Here is a 19694-nt window from a genome sequence, read left to right as displayed (position 1 = left end):
GGAATGATTATGTTATCTCTAATAGACGACCATGACACTGGTGCATTTTAGTATCCTTTTAAAAGGTGTCAATCACGGCCTTCTTTCAGTGCAAAAAAATGGTGGAAAAACCACTAACAATTGTCTTATATGGGTCAATGGGAAGGCAAATTAAAAAAATAAATAAATAATAAGATGCCCCCCCAAAAAACACTAAAAAGAAAAAACATTGAATAACCACTAAGGAAACAACAACAACAAACTAAGGACACCTCAGATTTACAAAACGCCAGAGAATATCAGCTTTTTCGGTTTAAAGACTGGACATCTTTGATCACTGTAAAAAGTCATAGTGTGAACACATCCTAATAAATCCTATGTCACGTCGGGTTTGCCAGAAAATAATGGACGGACAGACGCAGTGATGATTGACCAAGTCTAAATTGCGTAGGCTGAAAATAATACGCTGAAATAGATACAGCCTGTTAATAAGTAGCAAAAACACACAAGATTCTTTTCACACCCATTTCCAACTGTCTTTAAGATGCAAAGCCGCGCATGTTCAATTAACCCCTGAGAGACTGAAGAATCCCACGCGATGTCCTAGCAGCAAACATTTTAATGGAAATCATATTGCCATGGCCCATGTCGTTTGCCCCCTCCCTCCGGCTCTGTGATGAGCTCCACTGAAGCAACTTCCCCCATCTTGTGAGCGCAGCCTGCACAGAGTGGCCTGCATGTCTCACTTCCCCAGGCACTGATGCCTGTCTAGGTGCTCTGCCTCCTGCTAACCCCTTCAGGGTCGGGGGCACCGTGCACCCATTAGTGCCGGATTATCATTGGCTCATCACATTTCTTTATTTCTGACTAGGGCCGGTATTAATAGGGTGTGAAAACTAATGCACAACTTCAGAGATGAGCTTGTGCAGCACTATACAGTAAGCTGGTCGTGTTCTGGTCTTTTGTGCACGTTTGCATCTAAACTGGGGCTGCCGGTCACCCCTGGTGCCACGCTTCTGGTGTCTGTGGGGGAATAATCTGTACAAATGTGCCCAAATAAATAATCATCTGGTTTCTCTGTAATATTCGGGTTCACTGTGTCCATCTCACCTTACTACAATAAAGAACGTAACAAAGGATGTTGACGTCTCCAAGTACTATCCCTATCCTTCGGGGTAACCTTTGTTCTTGCTTTCACAGGTTACTGCACCCTGCCCTTGAAATCTACCATAAAAAAAACCCAACATAAAATTCTCAACTCCTATGCCTTCCACTATATTACTGCCATGTGATCAAGCAAGTCTCACTGTGCAGATTATTCCTGGTGCCCTCTACCCCACAGATTTCCCTCCCTTGCATTCTTCACATTACACTAAATGGCCTAGTTTCCATCTAAAGGAGGCCGAAGCATACCATCCACATCCTATACAAAACATCAATAACCTAGATGAGAAAGGATGATTGGCAATGGCATCCCGCAACACAAGCCCCATGTTAGATAGCTCACCAAGTTGCCACATACTACCACGATATGCCACCCTATGGGTAGTACCACATGAGGAACAGTCGTACATATAGGATTGCTACCTTCTAAATGACATTTCTGAACCTTGAATAACATTGGTATTGACAATTAGAAGGTGTTATCCGAGCATGTTCGTGCGCTAACCGAGTGACTTCGGCGTGCTCGAAAAATATGTTTAAGCCCAGCACTATTTAGTATCAGGAGGCTTTGGAAGGGGCACAGAGTAGGTCAGCAGTGCTATAGCTGTGAGGGAATATTAAGAGGTCCTTTGCTCCAAGCTACGCCCCGGAGGCAGTAAATACTTGTATGTTGTAACACTGGAAAGTATAGAAAATTCAGCGAATACACAACACAGCAGAGCGCAGGGAAGCGCGGCACAGTCCTAGTGCTCCCATCCCAGAGTGTGAAGCAGCTAACTATTGATGGGAAAACAGAACTAAATGGGGGCTGTGTTTTAGGTGAAAACAAGTGGTCTGCTTACAATAAATAATAAAAAAAATGAAGCGTGCATGCAATCAGTGCTGCCAAACAAATGGAGGCCCCATATATGCAAATGCAGATCTAGCAACATTTAATAAAGGATGCCTCATCCTAAAAAGCACACAGGTACCCAATAAATACTGCACAGGCCAGCACAAATATACATCGCAATAGGTTACAACATTGGGCTATTAAGAAAAATAAATTGAATTGCAAGTTTAAAGTGTTAAAGGGGTTTTAAAGTACAAATCTGCAGTTTGTCTACAGACTGAGACTTATGAATCCTCACATCGCGCACTTTATGCGCTTGTGCCGGTAGCAAGCGGTCATGTGACCAAGTATGCAGTTTGCATTCTTACAGCCACATTCCCACTAAACTGTATCCAACCTTGCTCAATACACTTGCATACAGCCTAATTGGCACATGACTGCATATGTGCAAATCACACAACCGCTTTTCCCGGCGCCAGAAAATCCTCACAGCCTGCAGTGTGCGCATTGTGAGGATTCACTAGTCTGCAGTTACACAGTAACTGCAGACTTGCAGTTTAAGACTGGACAACTCCTTTAAAGAGGCTGTATCAAGTTTGGAAGTTACCTCCTATGATAAACTCTGGATCCTTTGGTGCCGGACTGCTGGGTCCCCCATCAATCCCAAGAATAAGGGCTCTGAAGGTGCAGCGTGGCAACAAAGTTAATCACATAGTTCCAACGCTACCATAACCATCACATTTCAGTGCACCCTTACACTAGAGTAGGGCAAATCCCAAGAGCTAGACCGCTCCTGAAGATTTAAGGCTCATTCAGATGTCACTTTCTAATGCTTTTCACATATAGCACTCGTATTTGTGATAGTTCACGTTTGATTTTTTTTTCTGCACAAAAACATGGAGAATTGTTCATTAGTGATCAGCTTCTCTGACCATAATTGCCAATGCAAATCTATGCGTCAGTGAAAAAGTGAAAAAAAAAAATCAAACAGCACTCGGATGCCATCAGTGTAGTCTGATTTTCACAGACTGATAGCAAGATTGGGAAAAAAAAAAATGTAAAATTCAGATATAGTTTTTTCTCATACAAGAAAAATCGCTGACGTCTGAATAAAGCCCATACTGTTGAATGCCAACTTTGGGTAATTTCCTAAGGAAGTCTTTATGGTCTTGCTAGCAAAAGATCTAAACTGGCTTCTTTAAGGGGTTGTACCAAGTCTGGTAGTTATCCTCTCGCCATAGTGTACAACTCTGAACTATGAGAAAGTCATCGTCTGACAGGTCGGCCACTGGCTTATCTCCTGGAGAAGCATGTTATCAGCAGTCCAAAATCAACCAGCACCCTAAAACACATTAAGACAGTCAACTAAACCTATTGATATTGGTGGGTTTAGCCGACAGTAGTCTAATGTGTGTGGAGGACATTAGACAATATGTATTGAGGACCTCAACTCTCATCCGACACATGTCAGGTGAGATAACATCCGCAATATCTGATTTTGGACTGCCGACTCTTTTCCTCTAGTACAGTGTTCCCCAACTCCGGTCCTCAAGAGCCACCAACAGGTCATGTTTTCAGGATTACCTTAGTATTTCACAAGTGATGGAATTATTGTCTGTGAAGGTGATGCAGTTATCACCTGGGCAATACTAAGGAAATCCTGAAAACATGATCTGTTGGTGGGTCTTGAGGACCGGAGTTGGGGAACACTGCTCTAGTAGATATCCATCCTCTTTTATAGAACACAGGATCGATCGTCCGGCTGAGCTCTCGGGTATAGAGCAGTCGGTAGGGAGGGGGATAGCTACTGGCTGAATGGTTGGCAGAACAATTGTTTGTCTGACAGCCACCTAAAGCTTAGGTGGTACCTAACACCATCACCAGGTGACTTATTTTTTATAACCTTTTAGAATTTGCACTTTTATCACAAGTCTTTCTCAAAGTTGGCTACAACTGAACACCAATAGTGCCAAAGGTGGCATTGCCTATTGTTCATTCAGTTATGTTGGCCAAGTCTTGTTAATCAGTCTCTGAGTTGTCTGACTTGGATTACTAGCATCACCACAGCACACTGGTTCCATCAGCTTACCACAATAAAGATGCTAATCAGCCAAGATCTATTGTTTGGATGTCTTTGAAATGCTGATTATCCTCATGAACATTATCTTATCACTGTTTTTTTCATGTTTGGAGAGAGCAGAAATTGAAGGTAGAGAGGAAGGGTAAAGAAGAAACATATAGCCCTTGTAATACCTGGTTTTCCATCGGTGAATGCCAGTTCTCTGTCCCAGCCACCACAGGGGTCACTCTAGGTTTCTGCAATTCATTAGTATCTATTAGCTGCATCAAACTACTTGATGTTGTCCACATCATTTATACAATATACATTGTCATATAATCTCAGTCCCACTTATATTCTCATCTCTAGAGGTTTTCTTAGTGGAATAAATACACATCCAGATAATGTAGGGATAGAAGATTCCATAGAATAAGATATTCCACCCATCACGTAACAAAAATAAATAATATTTCCGGGTCAGAATAATTTATAATTAAGATTCTCCTTGCAGATGTTAGAAAGTGTCTATTTCTAATACATCAGAAAACACCAAAATATCTCGGCGTTTCCCAAAAATATTCTAAAGAAAAACTTTCCACGCTGACCAACAATTACAGGCAGATCTCACTCACACACACTACTTGGAACACAGAACATCCTCCCTTCCCAGGATCAGATGATGAAATGATGAACCAACACCCATCAGAATCCTTGTTTTTAAGTTCTCGAACAAAACCTGGGCGCATTAAACAGAGTTGGACGGCATGCCACCTGGTTGAGTTTCAGGAGCCGCACATGAGAAACTGTGTTCTGGCGATGATTCAGTTTTGAAATCTGGCACTGATGTATAAGTTACCTTTCCAGCATCTTGTTACCATCCTGTGAAGGGATTTATCTGATTTGCTCCTGGAGGGGCCTGGACTAGGCTGCAAAGAGTAGGAGTGAAAGCGCTAACAAAAATAACACCCCCCTACACCTTTTACTGGCAGTACCTTAACCCCCTCTAAGCCAGAAGCCAAAGAAAGGTACCGCAACCTTTTAATCAAGTATCCCAAGACTGATTGACGTCTTTTGAAACTGACCAAAAAAACGTCAATTTCAACAGACGCCACTAAAGAACGATAATAGATTAGTGATGAGCGAACATGCTTGGATAAAGTGTTATCGGAGCATACTCGGGCACTAACCGAGTGTCTTCGAATAAGTCCCTGTGGGTGTTCATCAGCCTCAACACATGCCGGGATTGTCGAACAAACAGGCTAAAAACTAATTCATATATCACAAACTATGAATATTATAAACAAAGACATGTAAAGATGGACTGGTCATAAAAAGTAAAAGAACCATATGCAAAAGACATAAACAGAGGGATCGAGTTATCAAACGTTCTGAAGGAAAAGTCCTCCTAGAGGGAAATGAGTTCCCAAACAGGAAGCAAGACATGCGGTCCAGGCCATTAGCTCCTAGCCAACATCCTCTTCAAGAAAATTTAACTTGTGTGGAAGCAAGATGGGACTGTTCAAAAGAAAAATAATAAAAGAAGGTCTCAAAGGTTAATGTTCTAGTTAAATATTTGAGAAGAGAAATTAACAGTATCATCCTTACGGTGAATCAGGAGCGAAGAACACAAAAGTACGGCGGCACCTGGACCACGAGAACAACAGGACTACAGATGCTCAGCCAGCTACAGGCTAATAACCAGCTAAGCAGATAAGGCTCCAGATAAGAGACTAGCACTAGTGGGAGGGTGATTTTTGTTTCTTATTCCAGGCCAAGCCCTAAACAAGCGGTGTCAGGGAAAGCCTAGCTTAGGGGAGACTGTGGTCAAGTAAATATCTTTAGTCAGTCATCAGCAGGAGATGCTATCAAGGGTCCTTCATTAGCGGGATAACGTCTGGAGCCAGTTACGCCACAACTAGAAAACAGCTACTCAGATGTTAGAATTTGAAATATGGGTTCAACAAAGAAAACGATCAGCAAAATAACCAAATATGCACTAAGGTATAGGGAAAGATGGAGATTGTTCTAAACTGACCAGAAAGAACGATTCTCAGCTGAATTTATAAAATAAATGTATATTGACACTGTATTAAAAGTTTTGAGCACAAAATTGAACCCAATAGTGAAAAATGTCTCACCGAGGAGCATTAATATGCCAAACCTAGTAACTTTTTATATACACTATCCATAATATTCCAAAACTTATTAAAAAGCTTGCCCAGTGATAACTTATTGATTGGTGGGGGTCGCTGCGGTGGAATCCCCACCAAATGGCAGAATGAGACCTTTTTATCCCAGTTAATGAAGCAGCAATGAGTATGCTCAACTGCTGACCCATTCATTCTCTCAGGGAATGCGCATTGCTGCCTCATTCTATCGGGGATATACATGCATCATTCTGCCGATCAGTGTGGCTTCCAGCGGTCGGACCCATATCAAATCATTAAGTTTACAATTTTCCAATTCTACACAAGCAGATTCCATGAAAAAAAAAAAGGATTGGGCATATTAGATGTAAAGAGGAATTATTCCTATAAATTGCAGGGAAATTAGCCACTGCCAGAGGCATAAGTCATCAGCTTTCTCCTGTCCACCTTCTGAAATAAACATCTATGTTTATGGGGAAAACTAAGGAGAGAGCTTATGTGGAATTAAAGAGAACCTGTCACATATACACATATATCATTTAAACTAAATACTCAAATTGTCATTGTTGCACTGATTCTGTAATGATTTTACTATTATTACTGCATTATTACTCTGTGGCCCTCTATTCCAAAGTTACGCCCCTCAGTAATAAAGATGCAAATTTTCCCTTTAGCCAATTGGGTGTATAGTGTAGAATAACCAAATACGCACAAAGACGTTCTTGGATATACACCCAAGTAGCTGAAAGGAAAAATGTATAGCTTTATTACTGGGGAAGGGGAATAACTTACTTTAAATTAAACAATTCAGTGACCGATCTTCTGTATTTAACTAACAGCTATTCTTATATATTTAAAGGGAACCTGTCACATGAAGAAACGTTATTAACCTGCAGATATGAGGTTCATCTGCAGGTTAATAGAATTCTGAACCTGCCTGGAGCCAGCACTTGGAGCACCGCTGCTGGGAGGAAATCAACTTTATTCCTCCCTGTAGTGTTCGGGTTTCAGTCACCAGCACAAGACGGTTCAGTCACCGCTCTGTGTATAGAGAGCGGCAGCTGTAACTGTGCCCCTGGCACGGACTGACATCAGCTCAGCATAAGAGCCTGCTGTCAGTCAGTGCCAGGATTTCAGTTACATCCGCCGCTCTCTATACACAAAATGGTGACTGAACCCACGCCGGGAGGAAAAAAGTTAATTTTCTCCTGGCAGTGGGGCTCTAAGTGCCAGCGCCGGGCAGGTTCGCTTTAATACTACCATCAAAAAACTTTTCTTACTATCGTAATGTAGGTTAAATAGTAGTGATGAGCGAATATACTCGTTACTCGAGATTTCCAGAGCATGCTCGGTGGTCCTCCGAGTATTATTTAGTGCTTGGAGATTTCGTTTTTATTGCCGCAGCTGAATGATTTACAGCTACTAGCCAGCATAAGTACATGTGGGGATTCCCTAGCAACCAGGCAACCCTCACATGTACTTATGCTGGCTAACAGATGTAAATCATTCAGCTGCGGCAAGAAAAACTAAATCTCCGAGCACTAAAAAATACTCGGAGGACCCCTGAGTGTGCTCGGGAAATCTCGAGTAACGAGTATATTTGCTCATCACTATTAAATAGACCTGTGCAGACAAAATCCACGTCCTGTAATACTCTAGTCCTATAGATTTTAGATATTCAGTAAGGAAATCTATATAGAGACCTTACCAATGTGCTAATCAGAAAAAATGATACAACTATAACATATATATATATATATATATATATATATATATATATATATATATATATATATATATATATATATTTTTTTTTTTTTTTGGGGGGGGGGATTAAAAGATTAAATAAAGCTGCTAAATTTAGCACAACGGGGGCAGCTGATGCAGTTTTACAAAGCATCCGCTGCCCATTGTGATGAGCGGGGAGGAGGGGGCAGAGTTCCGGCCACGCATGCGTAGTCGGAAATTGGGGAACCGACGGACAAAAAAACGTTACATTGAACTTTTTTTTTGTCACGTCGGACCGCTAAAACACGACGCATCCGTCGCATGACGGATGCGACGTGTGGCCATCCGTCGTCCATTAAAGTGTATGGCAAAAAAACGGATCCTGCGGGCACATTTGCAGGATCCGTTTTTTTTTGCCATAACGATGGATTGCGATGGAGGCAAAAAGACGGAAGTGTGAAAGTAGCCTAAATCCAGTGTTTTTCTAATCTATACGAATACTGAACTACAAGCCCATAGAAGTACTAGGAGTTGTGATTTTCCAATAATACTAGTTTCCTGCTTATTAAACATGTCATTTTTTAGACATTTGTAGGTGCCCTTTTATATCTTACATCCCAAAAATTTTTGCAACATGCATTTGGTTTGCTGGCTCAAAGTCCGTCCCTGCTCATAGCACCTGTAGTAGGAGCATCTCAGACATACACTTAATTTACTTAACAAAAGAGGCTCCTAATTCATTGCATCATTAGCCTTGGCAACGAGCGGAGCAGGTAAATCCACCAGGCGCTCTGTTTCAGCTGCTCTGTTTGCTATGGAAACCAAAAGGTTCCTAAACGTTACCATGTGGTTAACAGCAGCTTGGAGAGGATGCTGCCCAGTGCCCTGTCTACAGCTAATCTTGCAAGATGGTTTCAGACAGGGTGGACATCTGTTCCTGACACAGATCCAGTAAGTTGTCTCCATCTTAAAATGTGAGATGAGCATCACCTTGTTCACAAGCAGGCACCCATTCAATCATCATGCCCTTACCCTGATGGTGTGAGGTTTTATTCTATGTGTATACAATGTTTCAACATATACTTAACATCTACTTTCAATGAATTCAATAGACTTTTCAAAAAGCGCAAACAAAAGCAGCAGGAAAAGTAAAAAGACGTTAGCCTCTTAAAACCTTGATCTCTTATGCCGAAGAGTAACAATGCCTGTGGGGGGCTTGAATAGATCGACTCCACCCCTATTAGCTGCACCGCCATGAAAGTCTGCAGGTGAGTCCTGGAAATACCTGGTTGCAGAAATGGACTGAGGCTTTTGGGCTCTCACAACTTCTCTTGTTTGAATCACACTGAGCAAACAGTCTCCACCCGTAACCCACTGCTTTTGTCTGAAGCACCTTTTCACTGAAATCTACCTTTGTTTAATGCAGAATTGCTAACAGGCTCCAGTGAAAACAATCTACTCTGGAATGTTTCTAAACTGCCAATGAAAATACGTTTTCTTATGGATTGTAAGCTCACAAAGCAAAATCCGCCTTCTCCATACGTGATCCTTGCTAAACGGAGTCAGAGCACATCTTAAAGCCTAATAATGGGTATGTGCACACGTTGCGCATTTGCTAGGGATTTTGATGCGGAAAGTTCTGCAACTGTCCCAGCCACGTGAAACATCCCTGATCACATGATGAATGACTTTCAGTCGTGGAAAATTCTGCAACAAAATCTGCGGCGTGAGAATTCACCCTAATGGAGATATAGCAATAAGTACGAGAAACAGGTCCATGAGGCAACGCAACTGAAAATTGCCATTACCAAAACTGTGGAGCTCTCCAGAATTGTCAGTTGTTAATCCCCAATTACATCACATCTGCTGCTGCCCCCCTTCCATCCCTTATCCCTCCACATCAGATTATTAGCGTTGATAAAGCCATAACCAATTAGCCTGAATCTTAAGAAGCCAGTTTACCTCCTCGTCGCCTTAGGTTCATCTCGGGTTATTAATGGAATAGATTATAACAAATATAGATTTGCTCTAATTGGTGCCGACACATTTACAATTATCGACACAATAGATAATCATATTGTTATGAATATGATGCATAGAGTCATATTTATAGGAAAGGAAGCATGCAGGGGTCACCTTCATGTAACCTTTAAGAACTGTTAACCAGAACAGGACATCTTACACTTCATCCTACATGAATGCAGTTTCACAAGTAAATGTGGCAATCAATCACTCAGAAATCATAATTTTCCCTATATTGCTACAAAATAAAAGCAATCATCATTTTCCCTTGAAACTAGGATGCTTAGCCTAACTTCCTATGTCCATGAAAATGTAATGTGTTACTCCCAACCGTGGCGCATAAGGATTTGTGGACCCACTGTGCCACAGGGCCAGGCCTCCCTGGGAAGGGATGCAGCTAAGCGGCTACCCGGTGTTCACTGGAGATCCTGATGGAGGACATAGACTGGGCTGCAGGTAGCCCTCGGTTCCACTCCTAGGCAGATCTCGGTACTGCAGCTGCTGACCCCAGAGGTCAGGTTCGCTGACACTGATTAGGGTTAGGGACCGGCCAAACAAGCACTAGGGATCAATGCTCGGTCACTGGCCACACTGGGACCAGGGGACTTTGGGAACAGGACACTGGCTGCACCAGGACCAAGGGACTTCGGATTCAGGACTGGCCGCAACAGGAACAGGGGACAATATTCAGACACTGGCCGCACCAGGACCAGGGATTTGGGTTCAGGACTCTGGCCATATTGGGACCAGGAGACCTCACAACTTCTCTGGTAGAACACCAAATACCCAATGGCTAAACTCGTTGCTTGGCAACTCTCTAAGGGAGAGGGAGTCTTTATACAGGATGACTACAAGTATTTGGCTGGGAGCCATCTTGCAGGTGTACTAATTATACTAAAGTCCGCTCAGCAATAAGAGGAGGGCATTTACTATATGAGCACGCTGCCCCTTTAAGAGCAGTGGAGCGCTGTTGGGAACTGTGGTGCGCACACAAGAGGAGGCAGAAGCATGCTGGGGAACAATGCTGTGGGGTCGGGGCGGTGAGTAAGCCGACATCCCTGCATGAAGGGAGATGGGGACACGATGCAGGGGCGCTGGCTATTGTGCTACATAAGGAATACGAGCTGTATAACTTATTGGGTTATATATACTGTATATTGTAATGGAACTTTGTAACCAGCTCTTCATTAAAGACCATCAGATGTACTGACGTGACATTCAGTATGGGCCTCACTATTCCAGAATGTGTGTTCTATATTTGCCCTTATTCCATTTTCCAACATCTTTCCCATTCAAACAGGACAAAAAAAAAAAACAACTGTTCCAAAACGTCTGTAACAGAACAGAAACTAAAATGATCTAAGATGAGGTTACAGAAGACATTTCATGAAAACTATTCACCACTCACCTCCAAGGTACATCCTTTACCTGCTTGCAGATAACAGGATAAGGGAAATGTCCCACCCTTAACAACATGTTAGAACAATGATTCATTTGACTTTTTTGTCTCTAGACTGCCAGGTAATAAACCTGGTGGGCAAAGTCTTCATTTCAGCAATCTGCAAGTACAGAATGTGTGATGGTGCTTAACTCCCGCAATGCTGGTTTAGGTCTCCCATACAAGGACCAAGTAGACCATACAAGTAGGTACCACCAATGGAAGCTACCATCTGAGATGATTAGTCCATGTCCACTGAATTAGCATCCTAACAGAAAACTTGGCTTTGTCCACCATCACAGCATCTTTAAGCCACTATTGCAATGCCTAAATCTTGTTAAAACACATATGATTATGGTAATGTTCCCGAGAGCCCTCAGGAGAGGACATGGGTGATAAAAAGCTGTGGTTCCTATCAGCAATGCCATTGAATGGCTGCTTCCAGGGGACCATAGATAGCTCTCCACTGTACAGTAAATGAAGATAAGAACAAAGTCTATCTTATTTTACTTGATCAGCTATTGTGATGCTACTAGAGTAAAACCTAATAAATGCACTATTACTATGTATGGTACTAGGATGTCTGGTGCCCCACATACATTTCCACCACCACCCATACCATATGTCAGCACATCATTCTATAAAACCAGTATGGTTATTCACCTATGGACACAAGTCAATTCATATTTTACAAACTAAAGACTTTTGCAATAAAAAAAAATAAAAATGCATCTTTGCTTTTCCAAAGATACGAGGGTTAATTTTAGCTCCCTTCTGTTTAGCTGCTTAGCAACACTTATCCTATGACCTTCAGAGCACCACCTTCTTTTCAAAGGGATAATGAATACCAACATCTAAAAGTACTTTAACTTGCCTTTTTTTAAAGTTCCTTTTTTTTCCAGGATCTGAACCCTTAATTTTGCTTGGACGTGGCCAATTCATGAAAAAAAAAAAAAAATCAGCAAAGTTAAGTGAGAAGTTTATGGACCTGACCTGGGTAGGGCTACACTGACATACTGGACTCGTAGTCACTACTAGTTGACTTCTTTCAGTAAAATTGTCACAATTGTGCAGAACTGAGTATCTGCAAGGTCAGTGCAGAAAGTACAACACATGCAGATTAATCTGAGAACATGGAAGCATCCTCTACACGCCCAAAATGCCTTCAACAAATGAAAAAACAAAAAAAAAGAAACGTATTCACTGCAGGGAAACAGTTTGGAAACTCAAAAGAAATCCATAGCCGAACAGGCACCAGCTAAGACAATGGGACGGGCCAAGACTTATTTTACATATGTAGGCAGCCTTGGACTATCATGTAAATAGTTGTAGAAAACCATCTTGTGAGGTTTATTAGGAACTAGAACAAGGGTAGCTTCTCCTTACCCTGGATCCATTTACCAAAAGCAGATACAACAGGTACTATCTAAACACATGCAGCAAATGGGAGCTGGCAAAGGAAGGGTTACATGCAAACTGCAGACCATCTGACTGTAACTTGCCACACACAAGCAAAGATAGTAGGTTGCACAACTACAATGTAATCCAGACTGATGAGATGAGTGCAACTCAAGCACAAAAATCTACAAGGGAGGAGGATCTGCCCCCTGCAAGGGATGTTAGCAAGGTGAGTCGTCCTGGAGACATGATGGATGAGCTTCTCTTCACTGACAGCAAACGACTTACTAACTTAGTCCTGGCATATACTATTCCACCAGAGACATTGTACATGTCTGTGGATATGAACACTTTGTGCAACTGAGGGCATCTATATAATGGCTCTAGACAAAAAAAAAAGTGTAAAACTGGACAGATAGGAGATGGAGCGGACCCGGCCTGCGCGTAGGGGATGGAGCGGACCCGGCCTGCGCGTACGGGATGGAGCGGACCCGGCCTGCGCGTACGGGATGGAGCGGACCCGGCCTGCGCGTATGGGATGGAGCGGACCCGGCCTGCGCATACGGGATGGAGCGGACCCAGGCCTGCGCGTAGGGGATGGAGCGGACCCGGCCTGCGTGTAGAAGATGGAGCGGACCCGGCCTATACGTACGGGATGGAGCGAACCCGGCCTGCGCATAGGGGATGGAGCGGACCCGGCCTGCGCATAGGGGATGGAGCGGACCCGGCCTGCGCATAGGGGATGGAGCGGACCCGGCCTGCGCATAGGGGATGGAGCGGACCCGGCCTGTGCATAGGGGATGGAGCGGACCCGGCCTGCGCATAGGGGATGGAGCGGACCCGGCCTGCACGTACGGGATGGAGCGGACCCGGCCTGTGCGTAGGGGATGGAGTGGACCTGGCCTACACGTACGGGATGGAGCGAATCCGGCCTGTGCGTAGGGGATGGAGTGGACCTGGCCTGAGTGTACGGGATGGAGTGGACCTGGCCTGAGTGTACGGGATGGAGTGGACCCGGCATGCGTGTAGGGGATGAACTGGACACACTTTGTACGGAGAGGAAGGATACATTCGGTGCTGGATGTTTACAACATTTATAACATACAAAAATCTATAAACACTCAACAAACTCACAAACAAAGTTACACACGATGTGTGATGCTAAATCCTCACATGCCACACACAAAGATGGAGGAAGAAGAGCCTGGCATGAGCCAGGCCAGCCATCCAGGGGTTAATCCGCGTGAGGAGAGTGAGTACCCTCCATCAGATACACTGCCCTCCCCTAAGTTAGTGCAGGCTATGTATGTTGGTGCTGCTGTGCTGGCTCTTAAGCCGTGTAGAATTTCGTAATGGAATGTGAACTGCTCATCCGGATCTGGGCTCCTTCTATCTCCTAACCAGTAAGGAGCAGGGGAGGACAGATCTGCTGAGACAGGAGAAATGCTGCTCTCCTCCTCCTTTTCTAACTCATCAAGGATGCCTTACGGAGGGCTGTGGGGCAGATAGTGCGCAGGCATCGCTGTCTGGCACCAGTATACACAGTGTGCACCCAGTACCCCCACAGTGTGCACCCAGTACCCCCACAGTGTGCACCCAGTACCCCCACAGTGTGCACCCAGTACACACACGCACAGTGTGACCATCTCAAGGACGTTTAGTGGCAGTGCACGAGGAGGAAGAGGAAACACAAGAACCCCTGACAACTTTTACACTTATTAACACATTGTAGTTACATTGTAAGCTCCCGAGCGTCCATCCCCATCATCTCCCGGAGAGGGCCCGGCTCGGGGATAATACCCTGCCGCCTCTTAGCAACCGTACAGGCTCAGTCTCCTCAGAACCTCGGCGGTGATGCACGAGCCCAAACAAAAACTTTACTAACTTTTAGAAAACTTGTGCTCACATTTCCCGGCTGGCTGAGCTCAGGCAGGGATGAGTGGCGCAGTGAGGAGCATCCAGTGATGGCTGCTGGAGGAGGAGGAGTATGGAGGTGAGAAAGTTAGCAGGAGACGTCTTCTATATGGCAGCACCACATCCCCCCAGCTGTACTTTGATGCCAGGCTCCTTCCTGTACTCTCGTGATGACGATCACTGCTACGTGTGATTCCTCCCCGATCCACACTCCATGCCCAGCACACGGAACAGATGCTATGTAACACTGGGAGCCATTACTACAGGAGGCTATGCCATGGCTGGAAAGTTAGTCAAGGCCACCGAGCTGCCCCCTCCTCTCACACAGGCAGGCGAAAGATACATGGAGGATGCAGCAAACACACACAAGGACAGGGAGGGCAGAGACGAACGTCCCCATCTCTGCCCAGTCTCCAAGATGCCAGCACAACTTTCGGAAAACTTTCTCAGGACTCACCTCACTAGGGCTGTCTTCATCTCATACGCTGGATGCCATGGGGGTCACTCACAAGATACAAAATAATAAAAAAAGGAAGGAGAAAGACAAGTTGTCTGGTGCTGGGAAAGTTTGGTAGTCCTTGCTAGGAGAAGCCCCAGAGAGCAGAGCACCATCCAGGACCTAGTTAAAAATAAACTTTGCTCTAGGAGGAGATGATCTGGCCGGATTCCTGAGCTCAGCCAGTTTAATATGGATGAGCATCAGGTCCTGCAGGCAAAATGCTGCTCTTGGTGCTGCTGCTGTTGCTGCTCAAAGCTGGTTGGTAGAAAGACTTTAACAAGGAAGGGGAAGGAGAGTCAGAAGGGCGGAGAGACAGAGGAGAGAGGAGGAGATGGGGGAGGGGAGGGAAAAAAAAGCAACATCATCTCCTCTAACATTGGGTCACACAACTTCTAAAAAGTTTTTTTTTTCTTTTAACTTTGCCCGTGTTCATTAGATCCTGATGTGGGGCATTAATAAGATGCCCATCGTCTTACCTGTGGATTGCTAAGCTGGGTACATTGGCATCCATGATAGAAACACATAGGTAGAAGACAGTCCCTGGCAGGACATGGATATGTGAGCAGCTGTCATTGATCCTTTCTGTGTAAAATGTCACCACTACAAAGGTCATATTGGACTGACACAAAGCCAGTGACACGTCCTGTGCCCAGGCCGATGCCCACGGTGCTGCTGTCACTCAGCTGCCAGCTATGGTGGTGCCCGGGCAGGTGAGGTACAGGAGGGCGGAGAGCCTGCAGCACCGCCGGGAGGGGACAGAATAATACTGGGTGGATGTGCAAAGTTCACAGGGCTCATGTTATCTCTCCTTCCTCCACACTTGCTCCTCCACAGCAGCCAGTGGCTAATAGAGCAGCAGCTGACCTCTATGAAGGATGGTGGAGGGAGGAACCTGGGGAGGCAGGTAGAGCAGGTTAGCAGCTCCCTGCTTCCCCCCACAGGAGCCCTCACACCCTCCCTCCCCGATAAAGAAGCCATCACGTGTTTCATCTCCTGGGGACATGTTACTGAGCTGCCTGCTTCTCCCAGCTCACTGCCTGTTGCTACAAAGTAGCATCCTAGCCCAGGTCCTGCTGGAGATGCCTGGGACAGGCCCCTTCTGAAGTTTCCATAAGTATTTCTAGTGCTTCTTCCAAGAGATGGAGCACACCTGCCTCACTGCAGGGGCACAAATTGCTCCCAGGTGCCTCATTACACGGTACAGAAGGTTATCCCATAAGTTTACACTGCATGGCAGACATTCACTGACAGTCAGAGCATCCAGCTCAGGAGACCACAGCCAAGCGGTGAAGGGTTAATTAGATTAATGCAAATAAAGGAGGGAGCCTGTCTGGCAGCCTGAGGAGGAGCAGCCCAGGTTCTACCTGACCCTGGATTACCTGGAAGATCTAGTAATGGACACCAAATCCTCTGTTCACACAGTGCGGCTGGCTGCCTGGTCACTACATGTAGATTTAGATGTGAAACTCAATTTAAAAAGTGATGATATGTGAGAACATGTCCATTACACCTATAAGGACACGTTCAGTATTTGGTCAGTATTTTACCTCAGTATCTGTAAGCAAATACCAGGAGTGGGTGATAAATACAGAAGTGGTGACGTGTTTCTATTATACTTTTCCTCGGATTGTTCCTCTCCTGGTTTTGGCTTATAAATACTGAGGTAAAAAATATTTAGAATTAAGAATCCTCAGTGGTTGATACCGTCTTTTAATGGCTAACTGAAAAGATGGTAACAAACTGCAAGCTTTCGAGAGAAATGCTGAGGTAAAAAACTCATCAAATACTGAATGTGTATGTGCACATGTTGAGTATTTGGTGAGTTTTTTTACCTCAGAATTTGTAGGCCTGGGTATGTGCACACGTCAGGATTTCTTGCAGAAATTTTCCTGACAAAATCCGGACATTTCTGCCAGAAATCCGCATGCGTTTTTACGCTGTTTTTCTTGTGGATTTTTTGCGTTTTTTTCCTGACACTCCAATTTCATGGGAAATCCGCAAAAAATCCGCAAAAATAATGAACATGTTGCTTCTTTTTCTGGAATGCGTTTTTTTGGCGGAAAAAAATGCAACATTTGCACAAAAAATGCGGAATGCCTTCTAAATGATAGGATGCATAATGTATGCGTTTTTTATGCGGTATTATAGCGTTTTTATTGGGGAAATCCGCAAAAAAAAACACAAATTCCTGAAGAAATCCTGACGTATGCACATACCCTCAGACTTCTCTTTGTTGTTTTTTTTTCTGGCTTTTAAAAGACAGTATGATGTCCGTGCATTTTTACAAGCTTTTTTTTTCATCTGGTATCTCCACATGCAGATGCACATCCGACAATGTTCCCTACTGACTTAGGGCTCATTCAGACGTCCGTGCAAATAGGTCCGAGAACAGACCGCTAATGCACGGACTGGCCGCGGGTCTAGCGACCTAAGCAAGATGGCTTCATATATTTCTACGAGGCTGCCACACTCTTGTTGGGAGACCCGCAGCCAGTCCATGCATTGCAGTCTGTGATCGGACCGAGACCCACGGAGGTCTGCATGAGCCCTTAGGGCTAGTTAAGGCTACTTTCACACTAGCGTTTTTTGCAATCCGTCGCAATGCGTCGTTTGGCCGAAAAAACGCATCCTGCAAAAGTGCTTGCAGGATGCGTTTTTTCCCCATAGACTAACATTAAGCGACGTATTGCGACGGATTGACACACGTCGCAACCGTCGTGCGACGGTTGCGCCGTGTTGTGGCGGACCGTCGGCACAAAAAAACGCTACATGTAACGTTTTTTGCCGCCAACGGTCCGCTTTTTCCGACCGCGAATGCACGGCCGGAACTCCGCCCCCACCTCCCCGCACTTCCCCGCACCTCACAATGGGGCAGCAGATGCGCTGGAGAAATGCATCCGCTGCCCCCGTTGTGTGGCGTATACAACGCTAGCGTCGGTAACCTCGGCCCGACGCACTGCGACGGGCCGAGCCCGACGCTAGTGTGAAAGTAGCCTAAGTTGAGCATATAATTGTCCTTGAAAAACGCAAAAACCCATTATACCCATTGTGTCAGCACAGATTAGCCAAAAAAAAAATCACTGTATGCACTACTCTGGTCTGTTTTACCCCTTCCTAACATGTTACATACTATCCCGTCATACGACGGGTGCCTGTGTCTCATGTGAGCCCAGGAACTGAGTTTGCATCTTTCCCTGCAGATAACAGCTGTGTTAGGGTATATGCCCACAATATCATATAAACGCGGGCAGACCCACAGAGTTTTTTTCCTAAAACCTTTTTTTTAGGTCCTGTTGGTCATTTTCCTCTTTGCCGCCGCCAACTTTTCTTCTTGAGGCTGGAATGTTGCTGCCGGATCCGTTTTTTTCTCATAGACTTGTATTAGTGATGGATTGCGACGGATGGCCTCACGTTTCGTTCACCGGATCCGTCGAAAATTGTTTATCCGGCGGCCGGAGAAAACAGATATAGTGACGTTTTTTATGTCCGTCAAAAAAACGGACAGCTCCGTCGCCGTCTGTCATTTGCTAGAATGGAAGCCTATGGTGCCGGATCCGTCAAATGACGGAATCCGGCGAAGGATTCTGTTTTTTAAATTGAGCATTCTCCGATTTTTTTTAGGATCCAATTAGCTGAATCAGCTAGTCGGATCCAGCGAAAAAACGGATCCGACGCATCAGTTTTTCACAATCTGCGATGGATCCGATTTTTTCAACATTCGACGGATTGTGACTGATGGCAAAAAACTGATGTGTGAAAGCAGCCCTAGGGTATGCGCATATTACATCTTTCACACACCAGCAAACCCACTGAGTTTTCCAACAGGAAGGTGCTATTGGATACAAGGACAGTTTTTTTGTCTTGAAATGCCTTTTATGTGTCTTTGTTTTACGCTTTTGATAGCCGCTGTTTTTCTTTTAGCGTTTTCAGTCATCTTTGTACTGGCTTTTCCATTCTTTTTTCTTCATTCAACAATGGAGAAACCTCTAGCAGTTTCTTTAGGGAAGCCAAAGGGGAAATGCTAAAAAGATGCCAAAATAGATGCCTTGGTGTTCTCCAGGCTCCTTTACAGCCTTCTTATTGACTTGTATTGGAGGTACAGAGCATCTTCTAAGTGGAGGACACCAGAAGAATGGTCTGCTCAATTCTTTCAGCCACTTGGTGTCTTATGAAACCTGAAGCAGTTAAATGATGCTCAAAAGACTGTACAAATGCATATCGTTTTTACATAAAAATGCAAATGTTCATTCTTTTGAGTGTTTTCTGAGTGCTTTATCAGGCGGGTTTTGAAAACAGACGTTAGGCCTGATTCATCAAGACCAGCATTGTTCAAGCTGGTGCTGATGAGGAGATGGGTGAAGTCAGACACTCCTGACTCATGAAGAGGCATAAGCAGTGGCATACACCTCTGTGTGTACTTTGCCATAAATCCTACTCCTGTCCCTACTGGAGTAAGATTTGTGGATTAGCAAACACCGCCACTGGGTATGAATTTGAAGAGCGGCCGTCACCAC

The 19694-nt window shown here is 44.6% G+C and overlaps 1 protein-coding gene across 1 annotated transcript in view; it reads right to left on the bottom strand.

Moving 5' to 3' along the window:
* The window catches only part of RREB1 (ras responsive element binding protein 1), an 87426-nt gene extending 71448 nt beyond the window's left edge, over positions 1–15978 (bottom strand). The window contains exons 1-2 of the mRNA XM_077269819.1: positions 15657–15978; positions 4229–4291 (exon numbers count right to left, since the gene is read on the bottom strand). Coding sequence (XP_077125934.1) covers positions 4229–4291; positions 15657–15704 — 111 coding nt within the window. The 5' untranslated portion in view covers positions 15705–15978. The remainder of the gene's footprint in view (positions 1–4228; positions 4292–15656) is intronic.
* Between the last annotated feature and the right edge of the window lie 3716 nt (positions 15979–19694).

This window comes from Ranitomeya variabilis, chromosome 6 (genome assembly GCF_051348905.1).
Source record: "Ranitomeya variabilis isolate aRanVar5 chromosome 6, aRanVar5.hap1, whole genome shotgun sequence".
Lineage (NCBI taxonomy): Eukaryota > Metazoa > Chordata > Amphibia > Anura > Dendrobatidae > Ranitomeya > Ranitomeya variabilis.
The sequence above is the reverse complement of the archived record's forward strand: the minus strand, read 5'-3'. Positions and strand labels throughout refer to the sequence as shown.